Raw genomic sequence first — 20,164 nt, 5'->3', positions numbered from 1 at the left:
CCAGAAACAGTACCATGACTTTATGTAGACATCCTGTGGAAACAAAACATCAGAAGTCCAGATCTGATTGGACTTTCGGTCCTGTGGAGGCAGCAGAGGATCCCAGAAAAGACTGCAGAATGTTGAACTCAGAGTCCAGGGGAATGGCCCTAATGCCTAACTCCTCTGGGGCACTTCGCACTGTTGACTCCCTCTCCTAAACCAGGTACCCACTGACACCGGCTAGACAGCACAGCAGCTTCTTGGTATCCCATCTGCGATCAGAGGCCATCCCAGGGTGAAGGGGAGGAGGCAGGGCGGGAAGCACTTGGCATTGCTGCCTGAAGTCTCCTGCCACAGGGGCACCTCCAGGAACCCTGAGGAGAGCCTTCTGCAGTTGATTCGTGTCCTAAGCACTGCCACTCTCCTTTCATATTTTGTTTGCATATAGTTGTGCTTTTACTCACTGTGGTCCTCTTCCTCGGATTATTTAATTCATTTTAACAAGCTTTTCTTTTTTTTGGGTGAGCACTGCTCTATGCCAGGAACTGCCTTGAACCCGAGATGGAGTTAATAAGAGAGAATGGTTTGGTGATGGTGACAGATGACAAAACAGATGACAGGACAGTGAATGTATTGCTGCTGTAGAGTTGACACAGGAGACAACAGAGGTGTGCGTCCAGCTCTTGGTTGAAGAGCGTGGAGTCTGAGCCGTATCCTGAAGGAGAGCTTAAAACGAATGTCTTTAAAGGGATGCTGATCCGTTGGGGGGAGTGGGAATGGTGTTGATAACACATAGTTTCCTGGGCAGCTTTGGAGTAAAGAAGATTTTACATTTTGCAGCAGTGTTATTATATAGCTGATTTTGCCTCCCTGGTAGCTCAGAAAGTGAAGAATTCACCTCCAATGCGGGAGACCTGGCTTGGATCCCTGGGTTAGGAAGATCCCCTGGAGCGGAGGGCGTGGCAACCCACCTTAGTATCTTGCTGGCAGAATCCCCATGGACAGAGGAGCCTGGCAGGCTACAGTCCATGCGGTCGCAGAGTCAGACACGACTAGCGACTAAGCACAGCCCAGCACAGCTCATTTTGCCCCTAATCAGGAGGTTCAGAAATGTAATAGTTTATCTCTTCCAGGTACAGCCGTATTTCTGCTCTATAAATATTTTTCTTTTAGTCTTGATCTTTCAGATGTTGTCTTGCCTACTGTGTTCCCTTTTAAGTTTTAAAGTGTTTATTGAAGTATAATTGATTTACAGTACCATGTTAATTTCTTTTGTACAGCCAAGTGACTCAGTTATATGTGCTCTTTTTCATTTTCTTTTCCATTATGGTTTATCACAGGGTATTGAGTGTAGTTCCCTGTGCTGTATAGTAAGAGGTGGCTTATCCATCCCGTATATAATAGTTTGCCTCTGTTGATCCCAAACTCGCTACCCTTTGCTCTACCACCTGCCTGCCTACTACATTCCTAATTTAAAAGATATATTCATTATTAAGTGTTGCACTATAGTAACTTTCTTGAGAGAAAACTTACATTAAAAGGAGGTTATTTAAGTACAAAGAGCTTTTCCGTGTCCCGCTGTTTGTGTAGAATCAAACAGGAAGGGAAGCTCTCTGGTGCTTGGCATGGTCATAAGTTGATGGCCATAGATTTAAAGTAGAAGAAATATGAAGTCTGAATTCCTTTTGGGGAAAACAAAACCTTTTTATGCTTCTACAACTCAGGAGGGAATGGCTTTCTCTGCCAGGTCCGTGACATCTTAAGCAGAAAAGTTGGGAATCTCGTGTGACCTGATTTCGGAGGCAAACCCTTTCTTCGAGTCAGGGTGAGACCCTTAACAGTACTGAATGTTGTGAGAAATCCAGACAGAATGGTACAAAAGATGGGTGGAGGCGACCAGCGTTGCACCGTTAGCAGACATCAGCCCAGCTCACTCCCCGACAGTGTTGTCATTCTTGGGAGCACATAGCAGGGAGCGAGACACAACCCCTGTTCTTCCTCAGGAGCGGATATTCTGAGAACTCCAGAGAAACTAGCTTGCCGGGTGTTTTGATTCCCTCTTTGCTCTCTTCCCTCTGTTAGGAGAGAAGAATAAGCTGAGCAGACTCTGACCGTTGGTTTTCAGCCCACCAGGACCCTCTGCGCAGCTCTCCTTTCGTGGCTCATGTGCCACATCCTCTGCCCTCAGTGTGCAGCTGGCCCCCAACGCAATGTGTGTTTGTCAAACCATGGAAGTGGGGCAGTATGGCAAGAACGCGAGTCGGGCCGGAGACCGGGGAGTCCTCCTGGAGCCCTTCATCCACCAGGTGGGCGGACACAGCAGCATGATGCGCTACGACGACCACACTGTGTGCAAGCCCCTCATCTCCCGGGAGCAGCGCTTCTACGAGTCCCTCCCTCCCGAGATGAAGGAGTTCACCCCTGAGTACAAAGGTCAGTCCCCGGCCAGCTGGGAGAGAGCAGCAGCTATAGGCCCTCAGCCCAGTTTTCCTTGTTCTGTTGGCCACATGATACGATTGTAGGTCTGTGTTGTCTCCGTGCGGCTAAGTCACTTTGTTAAGCAAAACTTGAAAGCTTCAGCGAGGTCTTTATTTCCTGAAAACTGGTAAACCCGAGAAGAATTCACAGCATTAAGTCCCGTTGGCGAAGAGTATGCTGTTGTCTAGGTTTCCCTGTTGGCTGGGATGATCTAGGAGAGAAAGGGCAGCCCTTCTCTGCTCCTAGAGAAGAAATTGGATGCTCTCCAGGCTCAGGGGATGAGGTAGCTGGTGAGGAGGTGCTGTGGAGCTTTTGTGTGTATATGCTGGGGGTGAATGGATAGTAAGTTTAGAGAAGGACTGGAGCCTGGAGGTCCTAACTTTTAAAGGAAAACTAATCTGCTTTATAATGTAACTTGATAGGCTAGAACCCCATGAATGTATACCAGAATTTAAGTCACTTTGTTTTAAAATCTGATTTTTGTCACTGCGTGTATACATTTTTATTGACCCTCATGTATAAGTTGAGGCTTCCCAGGCGGCACTAGTGGTAAAGAACCTGCCTGCCAATACAGGATACATAAGAGATGCAGGTTTGATCCCTGGGTTGGGAAGATCCTCTGGAGGAGGGCACGGCAACCCAGTCCAGTATTCTTGCCTGGAGAATCCCATGGACAGAGGAGCTTGGCGGGCTATGGTCCATAGGGTCGCAAAGAGTCAGACACGACTGAAGCAACTTAGTACGCATCCATGCACGTATAAATTACGTCTTCTGTGTTCTTTTTATTTTGGCCATGCTGCATGGCTTGTGGGATCTTAGTTCCCTGACCAGGGATTGAATCCAGGCCGCTGCAGTGAAAGCATTGAGCTAACCAGTGGACTGCTGGGACATTCCCTGTGTTTTGTTTTTTTACCTTTTCCAAAGCAGTGTGAATTCAGTCATGTTTGCACCGTGCTTCACTTGGGAGATCCTCGATTTAGGAAAAACAGTCCATATTGGTATTGGCTTTTGTTTCCTTCACTCTTTTATTGTTGTGAAATATACATAACATAAAATTTAACCATTTTTTAAGGTGGATGCAGCTTTTTAAAAAATTAAAGTATAATTATACAGCAAAGTTTACCATTTTTAAGTGTTTAATTTAGTGGCATTAAATACATTCACTATGCTGTATACCATTACCATTATCTATTTCTGGAACTTTTATATCACCTCAAACAAAATCTCCATACCCATTAAATAGTTCATTTCCCCTCACCTGGTACCCTCTAATCTGCTTTCTGTCTATAAATTTGCCCATTTTAGATATTTCATGCAAGTGAAATCATGTAATGTTTGTCCTTTTGGATTTGGCTCATTTCATTTAGCATAATGTTTTCAAGGTTCATCATGTGTCAGAACTTCATTTGTTTTTACGGCTGAATACTGTTCCATTGTAAATACGTGCTGTGTTTTATTTATCTGTTTATCTGTTGATGGACACCTGAGTTGTTTCCACCTTTTGGCTATTAAGAATAATGTTTCTGTAAGTATTACCTTACAAACACCTTCTTGAGTCCCTGATTTCAGTTCTTTCGGGTATATACCTAGGAGTGGAATTGCTGGATCATATGGTAATTTTGTGTTTAGCGTTTCTGAAGAACTGTCAAACTGGTTTCCGTATTAGCCTACCATTTGACATTCTTATCAGCAATGCTTCTTTTTCTCCACATCCTTACAAACCATTATTTTCCATTAAAAACAATAGCAACAACTTTGTAGCCACCCAAGTGGGTGTGAAGTGGTATCCCATCATTAGGATACCTGTTTTCTTAATGACTGATGAATGAGGTTGATGTGCCATTGGCAATTTGTGTATCTTCTCTGGAGCAGTGTCTATTCAAGTCCTCTGTGCAGTTTTGAATCGGTTGGTTTGTTACTGTTTTCAGAACAGAATCAGAAGCATATTGAATTTGGAAGAATAAATACTCTTAATGCTGCAAAACGAGAGAGAAGCGAGAATCAAACACACTGCTGACTCTAAGTGGCTAAGAAACAAGTTACGAATGCTTTATAAGTGTAGCTTCAGCCACCCACCCATCCACACTCAATACATCATGGCCAAATCTTTTGCTATAAAAATGCCAAAACCAGAAAAAAAAACTACAATCCCTGTTAGCTCATGGAGTCCTCTTCTGATGCTAAGGGAAAAAAAAAAATCCTTTAAAATGAAGTGGAACCCCAGGCTGCAGAGAAATGTTTTCTAAATCACAACCACCAGAATTTGGACTAATTAGAATCTCAAGGTGCCTCCCAGGGAAGGATTGTCAGTCATACATTGGTTCGGTTTTCCTTCCAGCCAATTCTCAGCTTGGGGAACAGAAGTCTAAAACCCATAGCAAGTCTTTAGTATCTGCTTGATTTTCTTTCCTCAGGGTGCATTTTCACTAGGGAAGAGTAAATATACTTTCTCAAAAATACAATTAAATTGAAACCGATCTCTTCTTTTTTTTAAGTCAAATGAAGTCCCAAGAAAATGGAAGATATGGTGGGTTCGATTCATGTATTTCCAAGACTGATACCTTAGGGTTTTTACTTTTTTCTTGGCTGCTTTGAGGGCATGGAGGAGCTTAGTTCTCTGACTAGGGATCAAACCCATGTTTCCTTCAGTGGAAACACAGTCTTAACCACTAGACCACCAGAGAAGTCCTTTACTTTTTATTTTGAAATGTAAAATTACAGAAAAGTTGCAACAGTAACAGAGGTGCTCTGATGCTCCCATGATGCCAGTGTACCGAGCAAAGCCCTGTCACTGTGCACCTCACCTCTCCGTGGAGATGCCCGTACTGGCTTTCCTGTGTGCATGGCAAGACCATCAGCCCTGGGTGAGATTCAGGAAGCATCTTCAACCTCTTGAGTTCTGCCAGGATGATGGTTTATTTTTACTTTTTCCACCAAGATGATATTTGAAAATATCTGTGTGAATGGAAAGCTGCAGTTGATGGTTCTCTCCAAGATGATTCAGATGCCAGAAGTGGATTTGGATGTAACCAACTAATCCAAGCTGATGAACCCACTGCTTCAGCTTCCAGTACAGTGGGCTGAAATTCAGTGTTTGGAAGGATTACAGGGCACTGAAAGACATCTTGATCAACACAAACTCAGCTTCATCCCTCCCCTCCTCATCCTTCCCTCCCCATCCCTCCCCTCCTCATCCCTCCTATCCTTCCCTCCTCACCCCTCCCCTCCCCATCCCTCCCCTCCTCACCCCTCCCCTCTCCATCCCTCCCTTCTCATCCCTCCCCTCCCCATCCCTCCCCTCTCCATCCCTCCCCTCCTCATCCCTCCCCTCCTCATCCCTCCCCTCCTCATCCCTCCCCTCCTCATCCCTCCCCTTCTCATCCTTCCCCTCTCCATCCCTCCTCTCCTTATCCCTCCCCTCCTTATCCCTCCCCTCCCCATCCCTCCTCTCCCCATCCCTCCTCTCCCCATCCCTCCCCTCTCCATCCCTCCCTTCCCCTTCCCTCTCCTCCCCTCCCCTCTCCTGCTTGTGTTGTACTGGCTGCTCTGTGACCACTATAGGGTCCTCTCTACCATTCACACATACTCAGTGAGAGCATGCCAGAAAATTGGTGAGTGCTTTGGTGAGCAGACGAAAAAACAGCCCTGTCATGAATCAGCTGGGGGTTACTCTAATTCCGAAGAATGTGCTAAAGACTCAAATGAAGTTCAGTGTCCCAGTGATGTATCCCGTTGAAGAAGAGAACATAAAGACAATTTTTGGTTTTCTCTGTTTGACCGGAAGCATAATGCTATAAATGTAACCCTTATTGGTAGCTGGGTAGGAAGAGCTATTTTTCAGCTAGAAGAGGGAAGCCCCTGAGTTCTGCTCCATGAATTCAGCTTCCGGAAAGAGCCCCTGGCTTGTTGGGAGTGAACTGACTGTGGCAGAAATTGTGCTGTGGTCTGTGCTCCAGCAGACAGGAGACTGCCGTGCGATGGCAGCAACTTGAGGAACGGGCGAGGTCATGAAAACCTGGCACTTTACACCCTGCCCTTAAGTGCCTTGTGAATTTTAGTACCTGGTTTTAAAGGGTTTAGATTTCAAGAATGCTGCTATTTCATACCTATTGGATACTGAAATCAAAGGCTTTAGGTTGGCTGTCTAGTATTAATAAATAAAAGCATCATTAAAAGATACATAACCATATCATGGTTTATAATTACCAAAGCCAGGAAAGGAGCCTTGGTGTGATACTATTAGCTAACCTGTACACTTTATTCAAATTTTGGCTGTTTTCTCACTTCCGTCATTTTTCAGGTCCAGGATTTCACAGTGTATTCAGTCCTCCTCGGCCTCCTCCAGTCTGGGACAGTTTCTCACTCTTTCTCTGTCTTTCGTGACCTCGATGCTTTTGAAGAGCACTAGTAGTTATTTTGTAGATTGTCCCTAAATTTGGATTTGTTTTCTCTTTCCCAGTGATTAGATTGAGGTTCTGTATTTTGGGCAGTAGAAACGATCCAGTGTCCTCTTCAGTTCATCATGTCAGGAGGCCCATTTCTTGTTACTGGTGATTTAACTTTGATTGCTTTGTGAAGATGGTGTCTGCCTGGCTTTTGCACTGTAAAATTATGACTTTTCTTGTTGTAATGAATGAGTTTCGTATGGAGAGATACCTTGGGACTCTGTGGATATCCTGCTTCATAGAATACTAGTTTTCCAATTGATCAGTGGTTCTTTCCTGTGATAATTACTGAGTTGCAGAGTGAGGGACAGGGAGGCCTGGCATGCTGCAATCCATGGGGTAGCAAAGAGTCAGACATGACTTAGCGACTGAACAACAGCAAAATTGCATGCCTAGTGATGACATCTCTTTCCATCATTTCTTCTAGACTTAGTAGTTAAAATAAATTACAATTCTATATGGAAGAATTGTCCCTCCTCCCCCATTTATCTATCAGTGTGGATGTATGCATTTTATTCCTCAAATTATTCTAGATTTGGTCACTGGGACTCCTTAACATTGGCTCTTGTGTATTTTTGACATACACCCCTCATCATTTTTGGCTATTTCATTACTTTCAGTTACCACCAGATATTCCAGGCTCATCTTGTATTTTTTTGTGCCCTGATTCAGGAACCAGGTTTTGCACCAAGCTTTTCTTCCTTGTATCGTATGAATGATAGTTAGAAAAACAAGATCTTGGTGCTGGATGTTCTGATTGCCACTGGAGTGGCTTTGCTTTTAGGCCCTTTCAACACAGAGGTTTAGAAAATGCATATATTAATTCTAACCCACAGTCACATACACATTTCTTTATTGCCAGAACCACAGGTGTTTTTAAAACTCAGCTAAGGAAAAATGCCAATAATATTCTATATTTTGGCAGTAGGTTTGAAGAGGGATTTTCGTTTATTTAATGTGACCAGCTGTAGTCATCAAGTGTTACTGCTTGCAGTGCTAAATGCCTTGTATCATTTTTCAAAACCTTGCCTCATTCATTTATCAAGTATTTATTGAGCACCTACTGGATGCCAGGCCCTGTGCTCATTAGTGTAGAAGATGAAAAAGACCCATATCTTCATGGAGCCTACATGCTAATGTGAGAAAGAATGAATTATAGACAAAACAATTCTAGATTGTGTTAAGTACTTTGAGTAAAATAAGTAAGCTTCTGTAATTGACAGGACTAAAGCTTCCAAACCAGAGCCCTTGATATAGGAGGACTGGGGAAGGAGTGTCTGGGGAGACTTAAAGGACTGAAGAATGAGGAACAGCTGTGGGCAAAGGACAATGGACAGAATATTGCAAGCTTCCAAGGATAAGCAAAAACCCTGAGGTAAAAAACAAGAATGGACAAAACTTGAGTGCTCCAGGAAACTACTCTAGCTCTTTTTTGCCAATTAAGAGTTAAGAAACAACCCTATTCATATGTGGTCAAAGGACTTGAATAAACATTTCTCCAGAGAAGACACACAGGTGACCAGCAAACATGGAAAGACAATCAGCATCACTAGTCATCAGAGAAATGCAAATCAAAACCACAAGAGAGACTTCTCTCACCCAGTGAATGGCTGTTACAAGGAAGGAGAGAAGTGTGGCAAAGATAAGGAGAAATAGGAACACTGCTGGTAAGAATGTCAAATAGAATAGACACTGCAGAATACAGTTTGACAGTTCTTCAAAAACGTTAAAACACAGAAATTGCCAGCAATTCCATGCCTAGATATATACCCCAAAGAATTGAAAACAGGAACTCAGATACATATAAAGTAATACTCACTGGAGCATTATTCATAATAGTCAAAATGTGGAAGCAACCCAAGCATCCTATCAACAGATGAACTGGTAAACAAAATACATTTACATAACAGATAAAGGGCATACATTTACAGTGGAATAGTATTCAGCCATAAAAACAAATGAAGTTCTGACACATGCTACAATGTGGGTGAACATTGAAAACGTTATGCTAAGTGAAAGAAAGAAGCCAAACCCAAAAGGATGAACAGTACATGATTTCCACAGTGATTCAGTATACAAAATATGTCTGTTCTTTTTAATATTCTTTTCCATTATGATTTATCACAGGAAATTGAATACAGTTCCCTGTGCTATACAGTGGGACCTCGTTGTTTATTATGTAGATAGAATACTTTGCATCTGCACATCCCAGGTTCTCAGTCTGTTCCTGCCCCCCCCCACCCCCCGCAAGTCTCTTCTCTGTATGTGAGTTTGTTTCTGTTTCATAGGATAGATCAGTTCATTTGGGTCGTATTTTAGATTCCACGTATCAGTGATACCATATGGTGTTTGTCTTTGTGTTTCTTACGTCACTCAGTATGACGATCTCTAGGTCCATCCACGTTGCTGCAGATAGCACTAGGTCATTCTTTTCTATGGCCGAGTAGTATTCTATTGTATGTACATACCACATCTTTATCCATTAATCTTTCGATGGCCATTTAGATTGTTTTCATGTCTTGGCTATTGTGAACAGTGCTGTTATGAACTTAGGAGTGCATGTATCTTTTCAATTATTGTTTTGTCCAGATAAATGCCCAGGAGGGGGATTGCTGTTATCATATGGCAACTCTAGGTTTTAAGGAACCTCCATACTGTTGTTCATAGTGGCTGTACCAATTTACATTTTCAGCAACAGTGTGGAAGGGTTCCCTTTTCCTCCACACCCTCTCCAGCATATATGATTTCTAGATTTTTTTTCATGATTGGCCATGAGTCACATGTGAGGAAGTATCTCCTTGTAATTTTGATTTGCATTTCTCTAATAATTAGCCATGTTGAGTATCTTTTCTGTTGACCATCTGTTTCAAGTATCTATTCTTGATACAATAACAATAAAACTCTCAGCAAATTAGGGATGGAAGGAAAGTTCCTCAAACCTGATAGAAGGCATCTATGAAAAACCTACAGCTAGCTTCATACTCAGTGATAAGACAGTCGCTTTAGCCCCTAAGATTGAGGTACGAGATAAGAATGTCCGTGTCTCCATTTCTAGTTGACAGTTAACTTGGAGGTTCTGGCCAGTACAGGTAAGCAGGAAAGTAATGAAAGGCATTCCGATTGGGAAGGAAGAAGTAAAGCTGTCTTTATTTGCAGACAACATAGAATTCTGTCTTCAGCTAAACTATCCATCACTTGTTGGAGTAGGATTCCCACAAAGAACTCAGAAGATTGACATCCTGAACCCTCTTATGTTAGGAATTTACTTGAAGATGTATTCCACTCAGATTAGGAGGAAGCCAAGAGAATGGGGGGAAAGGAGAGGATCGTAGAAGGAACAGCTCTGACTCTGGTCAGCTCCAGCACGGAGCTCCGTGGCAGGCCTGGAGAACACTCCACGTCAGAGCGCGAGGGGGAGCCCACGAAACAAACAATAGTGTAGGCCGGGGGCGTTCAGGCTTGAGCAGAACTGAAGCTCTGCAAAGACAAAGGGGAGAAGTTACGGAGGCGGAAGCCTGTGGGAGAGGCCCGCAGGGTACGGTTGTGAAGCCCACTGAAGTGAGGTGTGCATTTAAACAATGTAAGAAAAGAATCCATTACACGCTGATGGTTCAGTGGTTTTTTCCCTCCTAAAAGAGACCAGGGTTTAAGAGCAGTGTCCTCCTGGAGAAGGAAATGGGCCAAAGGAAAGGATGTTCTTGGTCTGGCATACTGACATATTCTTAAAGGCTTGTCACCGATTGTCAGATCATAATGCCGGTTTTGCACACCAAGAGTGTAAAACGAGACATGTAGCTGATAGTAGGTTGGATTATGGAAATCAGATGAAGGGCAGCCTGGACCTTTTTAACAACCAAAGAAACTCATTGAGTTAGATTTCTAGGTGCTGTGTTTCAGCTCCTTTGATAATGGTCCAGAAGAAACCAAGGACAAGCTGTTTGATAAAAATGGACACAACAAACTTGCATGAGTATTGTATGGAAAATAGCTGTTTCCACTTCGGAATGCTGGTGCTTTGCTGAGGCCGAAGTTCTGCCTGGTGAGCCTAGACTAGCCTGATCCTCAGTGTAGAGACATGTTTTGAGGGCTGTCTTGGAGGAGTCTTGATGGCTCTCTTGATGACGCTGTCAGGCAGAAGGAAACCGGATCTAGAGGAGGACAGAGGAGATGACAGCAGTGTAGAGCAGTTCCGTAAGTGGAGGTTAAATGATGTTGGTGTGGATGTGTCACTGGGAAGATGCAGTTCTTTTGAGTGGCACAGAAGGCAATAGTTGAAAGCAAGAGAGTTAGATAAGAGGATGGGAAATGAAAACGAATTTATCCAAAATCAAAGGTGAATGGTGGACTGAGGATGAGGAATGAGTGGTGAAGTATGTTCTGGAAAGATGCCTGCCACTCATTGTTCCTACAGTGGCTTCAGGGCAGGTGATGGCTGTGTGTGGAGGGCCGGCAAAGGCCAGCAATCTGTGCTGAATGGACTCAGCCTGGGTGGACATTTGTTGACTGGCTGCCTCTTTTTCCCCAACAGGAGTGGTATCCGTCTGTTTCGAGGGGGACAGTGACGGTTACATCAACTTGGTGGCCTACCCGTACGTGGAAAGTGAGACCGTGGAGCCGGATGACACACCGGAGCGGGAGCAGCCTCGGCGCAAGCACTCCCGCCGGAGCCTGCACCGGTCGGGCAGTGGCAGTGACCACAAGGAGGAGAAAGCCAGCCTGCCCCTCGAAACCTCGGAGAGGTAAGCGGGTGGTGAGCAGGGCTGGCAGTTCACGTCTGGTGCTGTGAGCACAGATACTCAGAGTATCTCCAGCATCCTGATGCGTCATAGGGAAGCAGGGCTCAAGGTGGAGGGACGATGGCTGATGTTTGCAGGTTCACCCCATCGTGCCACCTGCATGTTCCGTTGCCCCAGTGAGTCCCGCTTCTGAGTTTGGCTGTACTGGTCGAGAGAGAGAATGGAGTTCTCTCAGCTCTTTGGAAGCAAGAACATGCTGCTGTTTTCTTCCAGCTTTGTTATGTCTTGCATTCCCAAGGCAGAGGTGGAGAGGCACTGGCCCACGGTGAGGTCCCAGCTGCTTTTTCCCCTGCAGGATCGCAGAGCCCAGAGGCAGTGAGTGCAGCCAGGCCCATGCTCTTTAAGGGTTTTGGAGTCAGATCTCTGAGACTCTGATAACACCGTTAACCCTTGCCCTGCATCTAAAATTCAGTTTATTGAATTGGAATTGGAATTTTCTTACAGATCAGGAAAAAGAATTATTTTTCTTGATACATCATGCAAAAAATGTGAACCCCCACAAGCGTGGCCACAGTCAAAAGGATAGACAATGAAAGTTTTGTTGAGGTTATGGAGAAACTGGAACCCTCCTATGTTGCTGATGGGAATGTAAAATAGTAAAATAGCTGCCATTCTGGAAGACAATTTAGGCAGTTTTTCAAAAGTTAAATGCAGCAACTGCACTCCTAGGTAGATGCCCAAGAGAACTGAAGGAAAATAGTCACGTGTAAACTGTGTACACAAATATTTATAGCAGTGTGATTCCTAATAGCCCCAAACTGGAAACAGCCTGAATGTCTTATCAGTTGATGAATGGATGAATTAAATGTGGTGTCGGATATCACTCAGCAGCGAGAAAGAATGGAATACTGACACAGGCTGCACTGTGAATGAGCCTTGAAAACATGTGTGAAGTGGAAGAAGCCAGTCACACAAAACCATGTGCTGTATGGCTCCATTTACTTAAAATGTTCAGAATCGGTGAATCCACATCTTTTCTGTCCGAGAGACAGGAAGTAGGTCAGTGAATGCCAGGGGTTGAGGGGGCAGGGCTGATGAGAAGTCGCTACTGCTAATGGTGACAAGATTTGTTTTGGGGGTGATGAAAATTTATAAAAATTAGATAGCGGTGATGTTTTCTAACCTTGTGACTATACTTAAAAAAACTACTGAATTGTAAAATAAAACTAATGTAAACAAAAAATCATGTGAGCTTTTTGAACCAAAGTGAAATCAAAATTGTATGATTACATTACTTTGTACATACTTAATCTCACTCAGAAATACGTTTCAGTGAGGGAATCCATGGCAATGCAGTGATTATGACTTGGCACATTCATTGCCGAGGGCCTGAGTTCGAGCCCAGGGAAATGAAGATCCTGCAAGCTGTGCAGCATGGCCAAAAAAAAAAAAAATCAGTAACTAGACGGCCCTGCGACCTGACTTAGGATCAGGGCTTTTCTCAGACGTGGCAACAGTAGTTGCTCTCTGCCGTCAGATCAGACCCGTTTAGCAGCGCTGGCTGCACACTCTGGCTCCTTACTACTTACACCGTTTACTCACTTGAAGGGGCTCATGCCTTTGGGGCCATGTGTCACCCATCAGAAAGATTTGTGGATGGCATGTTAGACTTGATCCAGGCCTCCCCAGCCCTATGTAGTGAGACCCCAGAGGATGACTCGTCTGAGCCCCTTAGCAATGTGTGTGTTCTTCCTTCTTAGCCCCCAGGAGGCAAAGAGTCCAAAGGTGGAGCTACACAGCCACTCAGACGTCCCTTTCCAGATGCTAGATGGCAACAGTGGTCTGAGTTCTGAGAAGATCAGCCACAACCCGTGGAGCCTGCGCTGTCACAAGCAGCAGCTGAGCCGCATGCGCTCCGAGTCCAAGGACCGGAAGCTCTACAGTATCCTTGTCGCGCTCCTCCAGCAGCGCTTGCTGCCTGGGGCCATGGTTCCTGTGCCAAGGCGCCTCGCAACACCGTGGTCAGCACCCGCCCTGTCCCGGCGCTCGTCTTCTCTTCTTATCTCCCTTTTCCATAGGCTCTTCTTCATATTTTCATCACTTTTTTACCCCCCTGCCTTTTGGGCCTGGTAAGACTGAAGCTTAAACTTGACAGTCTAGAAAAATGCTATCCAGTAGAACTCTGTGACAGTGGAAGAATCCATGCTAAAATCTGTGGTAGCCACTAGCCATACTGTTACTGAAATGTGGCTGCTGTGACTGAGTTACTCAGGTTTTAATTTATTTAATCAAAATCTGCATTTAAGTCAGCAGGTATGGATAGTGGGTACCATATTTGTCAGTGCATGTCTAGAATCGGGTGTGTGTGTGTGTGTGTGTGTGTGTGTGTGTGCATATGAACACATGTACCCATGTGTATTTCTCCCCTCCCAACAGATATTTTTTTAAAAAATGTGTTTTAGTGTTTTTTCTAAAGATAAACAGTATACCAATGTAAAATAGTTTGAAGAGAGCAGAGGTAAAAAAAGTATTATGAAATGAGAACTCTTAAAATCAGTTAGTGTTTTGAAACAGTGGACAATAAATAACTAAGACGTACTGAGAAACTGAGGGGAAGTGTGCTGAGCACTTCATATGTACTTACTCAGTCTTCCCGTCTTTTGAGGGAGGAACTGTTATGACTCCCATTTATAGATGAGTATATGGAAGCATGGGGGGATGAAGTATTGTGCCTAGAGCCAGTGAGTGGAAAGGCAGGGTCCTACGCCCTCAGGCATTGTGAGATACTATTGCAGCCTTCTTCGAGTTTTATTGTTGCTTGTTTATAAATCATAGCAGGCAGTGAGGCTAGTTAAAAGCCGTACGTAATGAATTTCACATTACTCTTGAAAGGATTAGAGGATATTAAAATGTTCATCATCAAAGTGATGCCGAGGGTCTTACCCTCTAAGACCAGGTGATTGCTCCATAGTCCAAAATATGGAACTGAGGGCTCGGCTGTGAGCCTCGATGGTGACCGTTGGCAGACCTGTGACAAGCCAGTACCTTTATCTAAGATCATTGCAGACAGGAGATGTAGATGAAGACCTGGATGTAAACAGAAGATCCTGGAAGTACTAAGGGAGAAGTTTAACTATATGGCTTGAAGTTTAGTCAGAAAACGGCAAGAGAGAAATTTAAATCCAGCTTTTTCTAAAGATTCCTGTTTGGGAATGTTAAATCTGAGTCATTTTTGCAGTAGAGCTACATTATGCCTGAATGAGGCACTGGATTGAGCAGGGTCTTGGTTTATTGATGGTGCTGGGGATGTATGTGAAACTCCCAACTTTTCTTTGGTTTATTTATGTATGCCTGCAAGACAGAGCTAAAGAATAAAATTAAAATGATCACGTCAAAAAATGTGGCAAATACATACGATTAAAAATTATTCAGTAAAAGGCATGAAATTTTGTCACATGCTACAGTATGGATGAACCTTGAAACCAATTTGCTAAGTGAAGTAGCCAGATAGAAAGGGACAAATATTCTATGACTCCGCTGATATGAAGTACCTAGGCCGGGCACATTCATAGCAACAGAAAGTAGAATAGTGGTTTCCAGGGGATGAGGGGTGGGGCGGGAATAGGAGTTACTGTGTTAATATTATCTATTGGGAAAGGAAAAATACACATGTGTACATGTGTTCATAGGAACGCACACACACACTCACACACACACTCCTGAACAGTTTCTAATTTCTATTTGGGAAGATGAAAAGGTTTTGGAGATTGGATGGCGGTGATAGTTGCATACTTAAAAATGGTTAACCTGGTAAATGGTGTATGTATTTTCCCATAATAAAAATGTTTTCAAAGAAATAATAAGCTAGCGGTGTGACACCCACATTTGAGAGTCTGTGAGGTGAACACACATTACGTTAGAAGGGAGTGCCTTCTTTCGGAGTAAAACTGGATTGTCCTTTCCTGGCTGGGACTGCTGGCGAGTATGCTGTTACTCCCCTTGACCGCGGCCCAGAGTTCCTCCTGCTTGAGAACGTGGTGCACCACTTCAAGTACCCCTGCGTGCTGGACCTGAAGATGGGCACCCGGCAGCATGGCGATGACGCGTCCGCCGAGAAGGCTGCGCGGCAGATGCGGAAGTGCGAGCAGAGTACGTCGGCGACGCTGGGCGTCAGGGTCTGTGGCATGCAGGTGAGTCGGCCTTGGCGAGAGCCTAGGTGCTTGTGTGTTCGGGGTTGTGTGTATGTGCCTGCTTGGTGTCTGTGCCGGGGGTCCTCCTGGCCCACAGTGGGCCAGAATCTCCTCTGGGAGGCTGAGTCCCCTGGGGGGGTCGCTGAGTGCCTGTTTGCAGATTTGTTCCCTGAGCCCTCTCGTCCTTACCCGGGGACCCTGGAGTGGGCTCTAGTGCAGAACCGCTGTGAGAGCCTGTTGGCCTTGACACTGGGGCAACTAAGACTCTTGTCTGTCTGCACGAACGATATTCCTAGTCTGAAACCATCTGGTCTCCAGGAGGGCCCCACAGGTAATGGCGGAACACCTGCAGGCCTGGTCTCCGCACTCTCCTGCCTTCACCACAGGAAAGCTCAGGGCGAACTTGGCCTGCTCACTCCAGCTGTGCAGGGTGGAGCAGAAAAGCGCAGGTTGGTCAGAAGTCCTTTCCAGACCGCGCCTGCCCAGGGCCCCGTGAAGTCCTCAGACCTCCCTGGTACTCACGCGCCTGTCTCCTGGGGTTTTAGGTGTACCAGCTGGACACGGGGCATTACCTCTGCAGGAACAAATACTATGGCCGTGGGCTCTCCATCGAAGGCTTCCGCAACGCTCTCTATCAGTACCTGCACAACGGCCTGGACCTGCGGCGTGACCTTTTTGAGCCCATCCTGAGCAAACTGCGGGGCCTGAAGGCCGTGCTGGAGCGGCAGGCCTCCTACCGCTTCTACTCCAGCTCCCTGCTGGTCATCTATGACGGCAAGGAGTGCCGGTCTGAGTCCTACCTGGACCGCCGGTCCGAAATGCGTCTGAAGCACCTGGACACCAGCCTCCCAGAGGTGGCCCCGCCCTGTAGCCCTAGCACCAGCCTCAGCGGCACCAGCCCGGAGGCGGGCCCCTTCTCTCCGCCCAAGGTGGACGTCCGCATGATCGACTTTGCACACAGCACGTTCAAGGGCTTCCGAGATGACCCCACAGTGCATGATGGGCCCGACCGAGGCTATGTGTTCGGCCTGGAGAACCTCATCAGCATCATGGAACAGATGCGGGACGAGAACCAGTAGGCCCAGCTTGGGGCCCCCCAGACCCCCTTCCTCTCCACCCGCAGGCAGGGACCATTGCTCTCAACTCGCCGTGAGGACACACAGACTTGCTTTTAAAGGGTTATATTTCTCTTTGGTGTAAACTAAAAGAAATGTTTTTAGCTGTAGCCTGGAATCCATATATATAAAGTGACGGAGGGCAGAACACGTCCTCTCAGCCAGGCTGCCTAGCTTGACGGCTCTAACTGCTGTGTCCAGGCAGACTTAGGAAGGAAGAGGTGCCCCTGGTGGGCCTGGCAGCAGGGACAGGTTGCCCTTGGACTTTGGTTTCTCTTGCCCAGGTCTTTGGGGTCTGTAACTGCAGGGTCCTGCTAGTTGCAGGGTGAAGCCTTGGGTTGGTGCAGGGCCCTTCCATGTTCATTCACCCCTGGTTCCTCAGTCACAGAGGGTTGGGTGTCCATCTCTTGGGGGACTTTGCAACCTGTGCTGTGGGTATCACCCATCTCTTTGACAGGTGTTCCCAGGGCACCACGGGGCCAACTGTACACAGCTGGACCCTTCCTGGTTCTGACCTTGGCATGAGGCTAGATTTGTGAAGCTGTGCTGAAGCCAGCTATGGCAGAGGGTAGGCTCTGGGATCCCCAGGCACTGTTTGGCACTTGAACCTGCTCCTGCCTGCACACCCCAGCCAGCCTTTCTCACCAAGATCCCTTGCCTAAGGACGCCATCCCCTCTTGCCCCACTGGAGGGGTCCCTGCTCTGTGTGCTAAGGAGAGTCAGCCTCCCAGCAGGCTTTGGGGCCTCTGACGGCTCTGACCGAGACAGTATTTGCAGCCCCTGGGCTGTGGGCAGGAATCTGCTTCCTCTGGCTTCTTGGGCAGCTCTGCTGCCTCGGAGAGACTGCTCCTTCCGGGGCTCAAAGGCCGTGGTCCGCTCAGGGTCTTAACCTCTCCCCAGGCCAAGCTAAAGGCAGCATCCCACTGTGAGGAGCTCCAGGCTTGTGAGGGAGAATTTTAAGCTTGTTTGCTTTTGAGGACATTGGGCGCTGGGTGCAGATGCCCAGATTCTGCTAACTAGAGTTTTGTCTTACCAGTACTGGGGTCCATCCGTCTGTCCATTCGTCCATGTGCCAGCAGCCCCTGTGATCTTTTCCCCTGAGGTGTAGCCTTGTTCAGTAGTGAGTATTGATTTCCCTCATGCTTCCCTCAGCAGAATATCCTCTTCCCCATTTCTGAGGTGAGCTTTTGCCCCTGTGCCCTTCCTCAGCGGGTGCTACCTTTTAAAAAGTGGTAGCAAAATGAGTTGGAGGAGGTGTTTCCCTGCTAGCTCAGACCGTCTCTGCGAGCCTGCAGCATGGCCCCCTTGGCACTCAGCAGTGACAGTGCCACAGTGAAGACCTCTAGGGGGTGACCCCTTCCTTGGCGATGGTTTCAGTGATTTTGCTGCCAGCCCGTAATGGCACAGAGACCTGCCACCTCTAGTAGGTGTGGCCAGGAGCTCCCCTAGCTGTTGCCGAGGTTAGTGGCCTCCCCTCTGAGTCCAGGGCCATTGTCTTTGTCACTGCTAGCATGTCCCTGTTATGGCATTAATGGTAAGCCTGCCAGCCTGAGTCTGAGAGGCCTCGGTAACTGATGGACTCCTTTCCCGGTTCCTTAGAGACGCAGCCTCACATAGCTTAAATGGGCTCCACGATGGGATCCCCTTTCTCGGCCCTCTGACCCTGGTGCCGTTGGTGGGCAGGTTCTCCTTCCTGGGGGCCAGGAGGAGCAGCTTGTCTGTTTCTGGTCGGTAAAGAGCATCTTCTCTCCTGTACTATTCTGTGGCTTCAGCCATGGTGGGGCGGGGGGGGGGGCTCTTCCTTAGCGTGGCTAGTCATTTCCTGGCAAGGCCGAGGCTAAACCAAAGGGTCTGGGCCCACTTGGGACCCACTTGATGGCACCTCCCCAGTGTGGGGATGTGCCGTGCTTCCTGAATTAGTGTCCTGTGGGAGTTGCTGCCCCATTCTGCTCTTCATTGTGAGAGAGGTTACACCCATTCATATGCAGTATTTTCCCGGCAGTAAAAGAGCAGGGCTGGTATTTGCTGCTGCTTTCCCAGGGCAGGGTCCCTTCTTTTCAGCACTTTTGAACACTTGCAAGACACAGCCCTGTTACCTAACGGGTGGGGGGCATGTGTGTGCACTCGCTCTTTGCCACTATTTTGCCCTGCTCCATGCCAGAGAGCCCTGTCCCTGCCAGGCCCTGCCTTCCCAGCCCCAACTTGGGACCAAAGTGCAAGACGGGATCACGGGTTGGGGTGTCCAAGTGACCCCTCTCTATAGTGCTTCCGTGGGCCAAGTCGACACCAGCCCCCTAGCGGGGTGGGATGGGCGGTGCTTAAAGAGGAAGGGGACCAGTGTAGCAACTTGCCAGGGACCCCACCCCTCCCTCACATCCGGGCCTGTGCAGTGGGCGTGGGGATTCTCCTAAGGGGCCAAAGGCCTGGGCTTGTTCGGTATCCTCTGCTCCCTTGCTCTTATCTGGTCACATGCACACTCCTAGATGCAGATTGTTTTGAACTTTAAAACTGTTCGATTTGGTTTTGTTTGTACCAATTTAAAAAATGTTTTAATGGGGAAAATTTGGGGGAGAACCGTGGGTAGGGCCTGGTTCCTTTGCTTCTCGGGGAACTGCAAGGCCTCGTCTGGAGGACCGCTCTCTGCTCCACTTTCCTGGAAGCTGCCTAAGCCTGTCCACGCCGTCCAAGCCCTGCGCCCGGATATGACACGTGGCTCCGGTCGCATCTGGGCGCGGCTGCGTTTTCTCGGGACCTTGCGTGCAGGGGAGGGAGTGCTCAGGCCTTACACCGAGCCCACCCTTTCTGTACACCTAGCGCTGCCCGCCCCGCTTGTGTCTGAGGTCGTGTATGTCAAAATAAAGCCGCTAGAAACTGACGCGTGTCCGTGTCTTGGAGAAAACCCGCGGATTCCGGGCGGCTGGCCTCATCAGGCCCAGCCACGCCCCCGGCCCTGCTCCTTTTTTCCGGTCCGGCGGGGTGGTGCCGGAATCTGCCGGGGCGCGGCGCAAAGGAAGCCTCGCCCTTGGCGCCAGCTGCGCTTTTGGATACGCCAATGGCCAGCTGACCCGCAGGTCCGGGTCCCGGTTCCCGGTTCCCATGGCAGCTCGGCGCGCTCGGCTCTCATTGGCTGCGTCTGTCGGAGCCTCGCGTCCCTGCGTCCCTACGTTGACGGCGTGCCACGTATACCCTAGCTGATTGGTCTGCCCGAGCCCCACGTC

The 20,164-nt window shown here is 47.3% G+C and overlaps 1 protein-coding gene across 3 annotated transcripts in view; it reads left to right on the top strand.

Moving 5' to 3' along the window:
* The window catches only part of IP6K1 (inositol hexakisphosphate kinase 1), a 37,566-nt gene extending 17,752 nt beyond the window's left edge, over positions 1–19,814 (top strand). For 2 of the 3 annotated variants that reach the window (XM_052637993.1, XM_052638001.1), the window contains exons 2-6: positions 2,065–2,288; positions 11,434–11,644; positions 13,402–13,583; positions 15,656–15,831; positions 16,377–19,814. In XM_052637993.1, coding sequence (XP_052493953.1) covers positions 2,147–2,288; positions 11,434–11,644; positions 13,402–13,583; positions 15,656–15,831; positions 16,377–16,910 — 1,245 coding nt within the window. In that variant the 5' untranslated portion in view covers positions 2,065–2,146 and the 3' untranslated portion in view covers positions 16,911–19,814. Of the gene's footprint in view, positions 1–2,064; positions 2,416–11,433; positions 11,645–13,401; positions 13,584–15,655; positions 15,832–16,376 lie in introns of those variants that run through there. The other variant, XM_052637987.1, reaches the window with a different exon arrangement.
* Positions 19,815–20,164: the final 350 nt, after the last annotated feature.

Source organism: Budorcas taxicolor, chromosome 1, assembly GCF_023091745.1.
Source record: "Budorcas taxicolor isolate Tak-1 chromosome 1, Takin1.1, whole genome shotgun sequence".
Taxonomy (NCBI): Eukaryota; Metazoa; Chordata; class Mammalia; order Artiodactyla; family Bovidae; genus Budorcas; species Budorcas taxicolor.
Note: the sequence above shows the minus strand (reverse complement) of the source record. Positions and strands in the feature narration are given on the sequence as shown.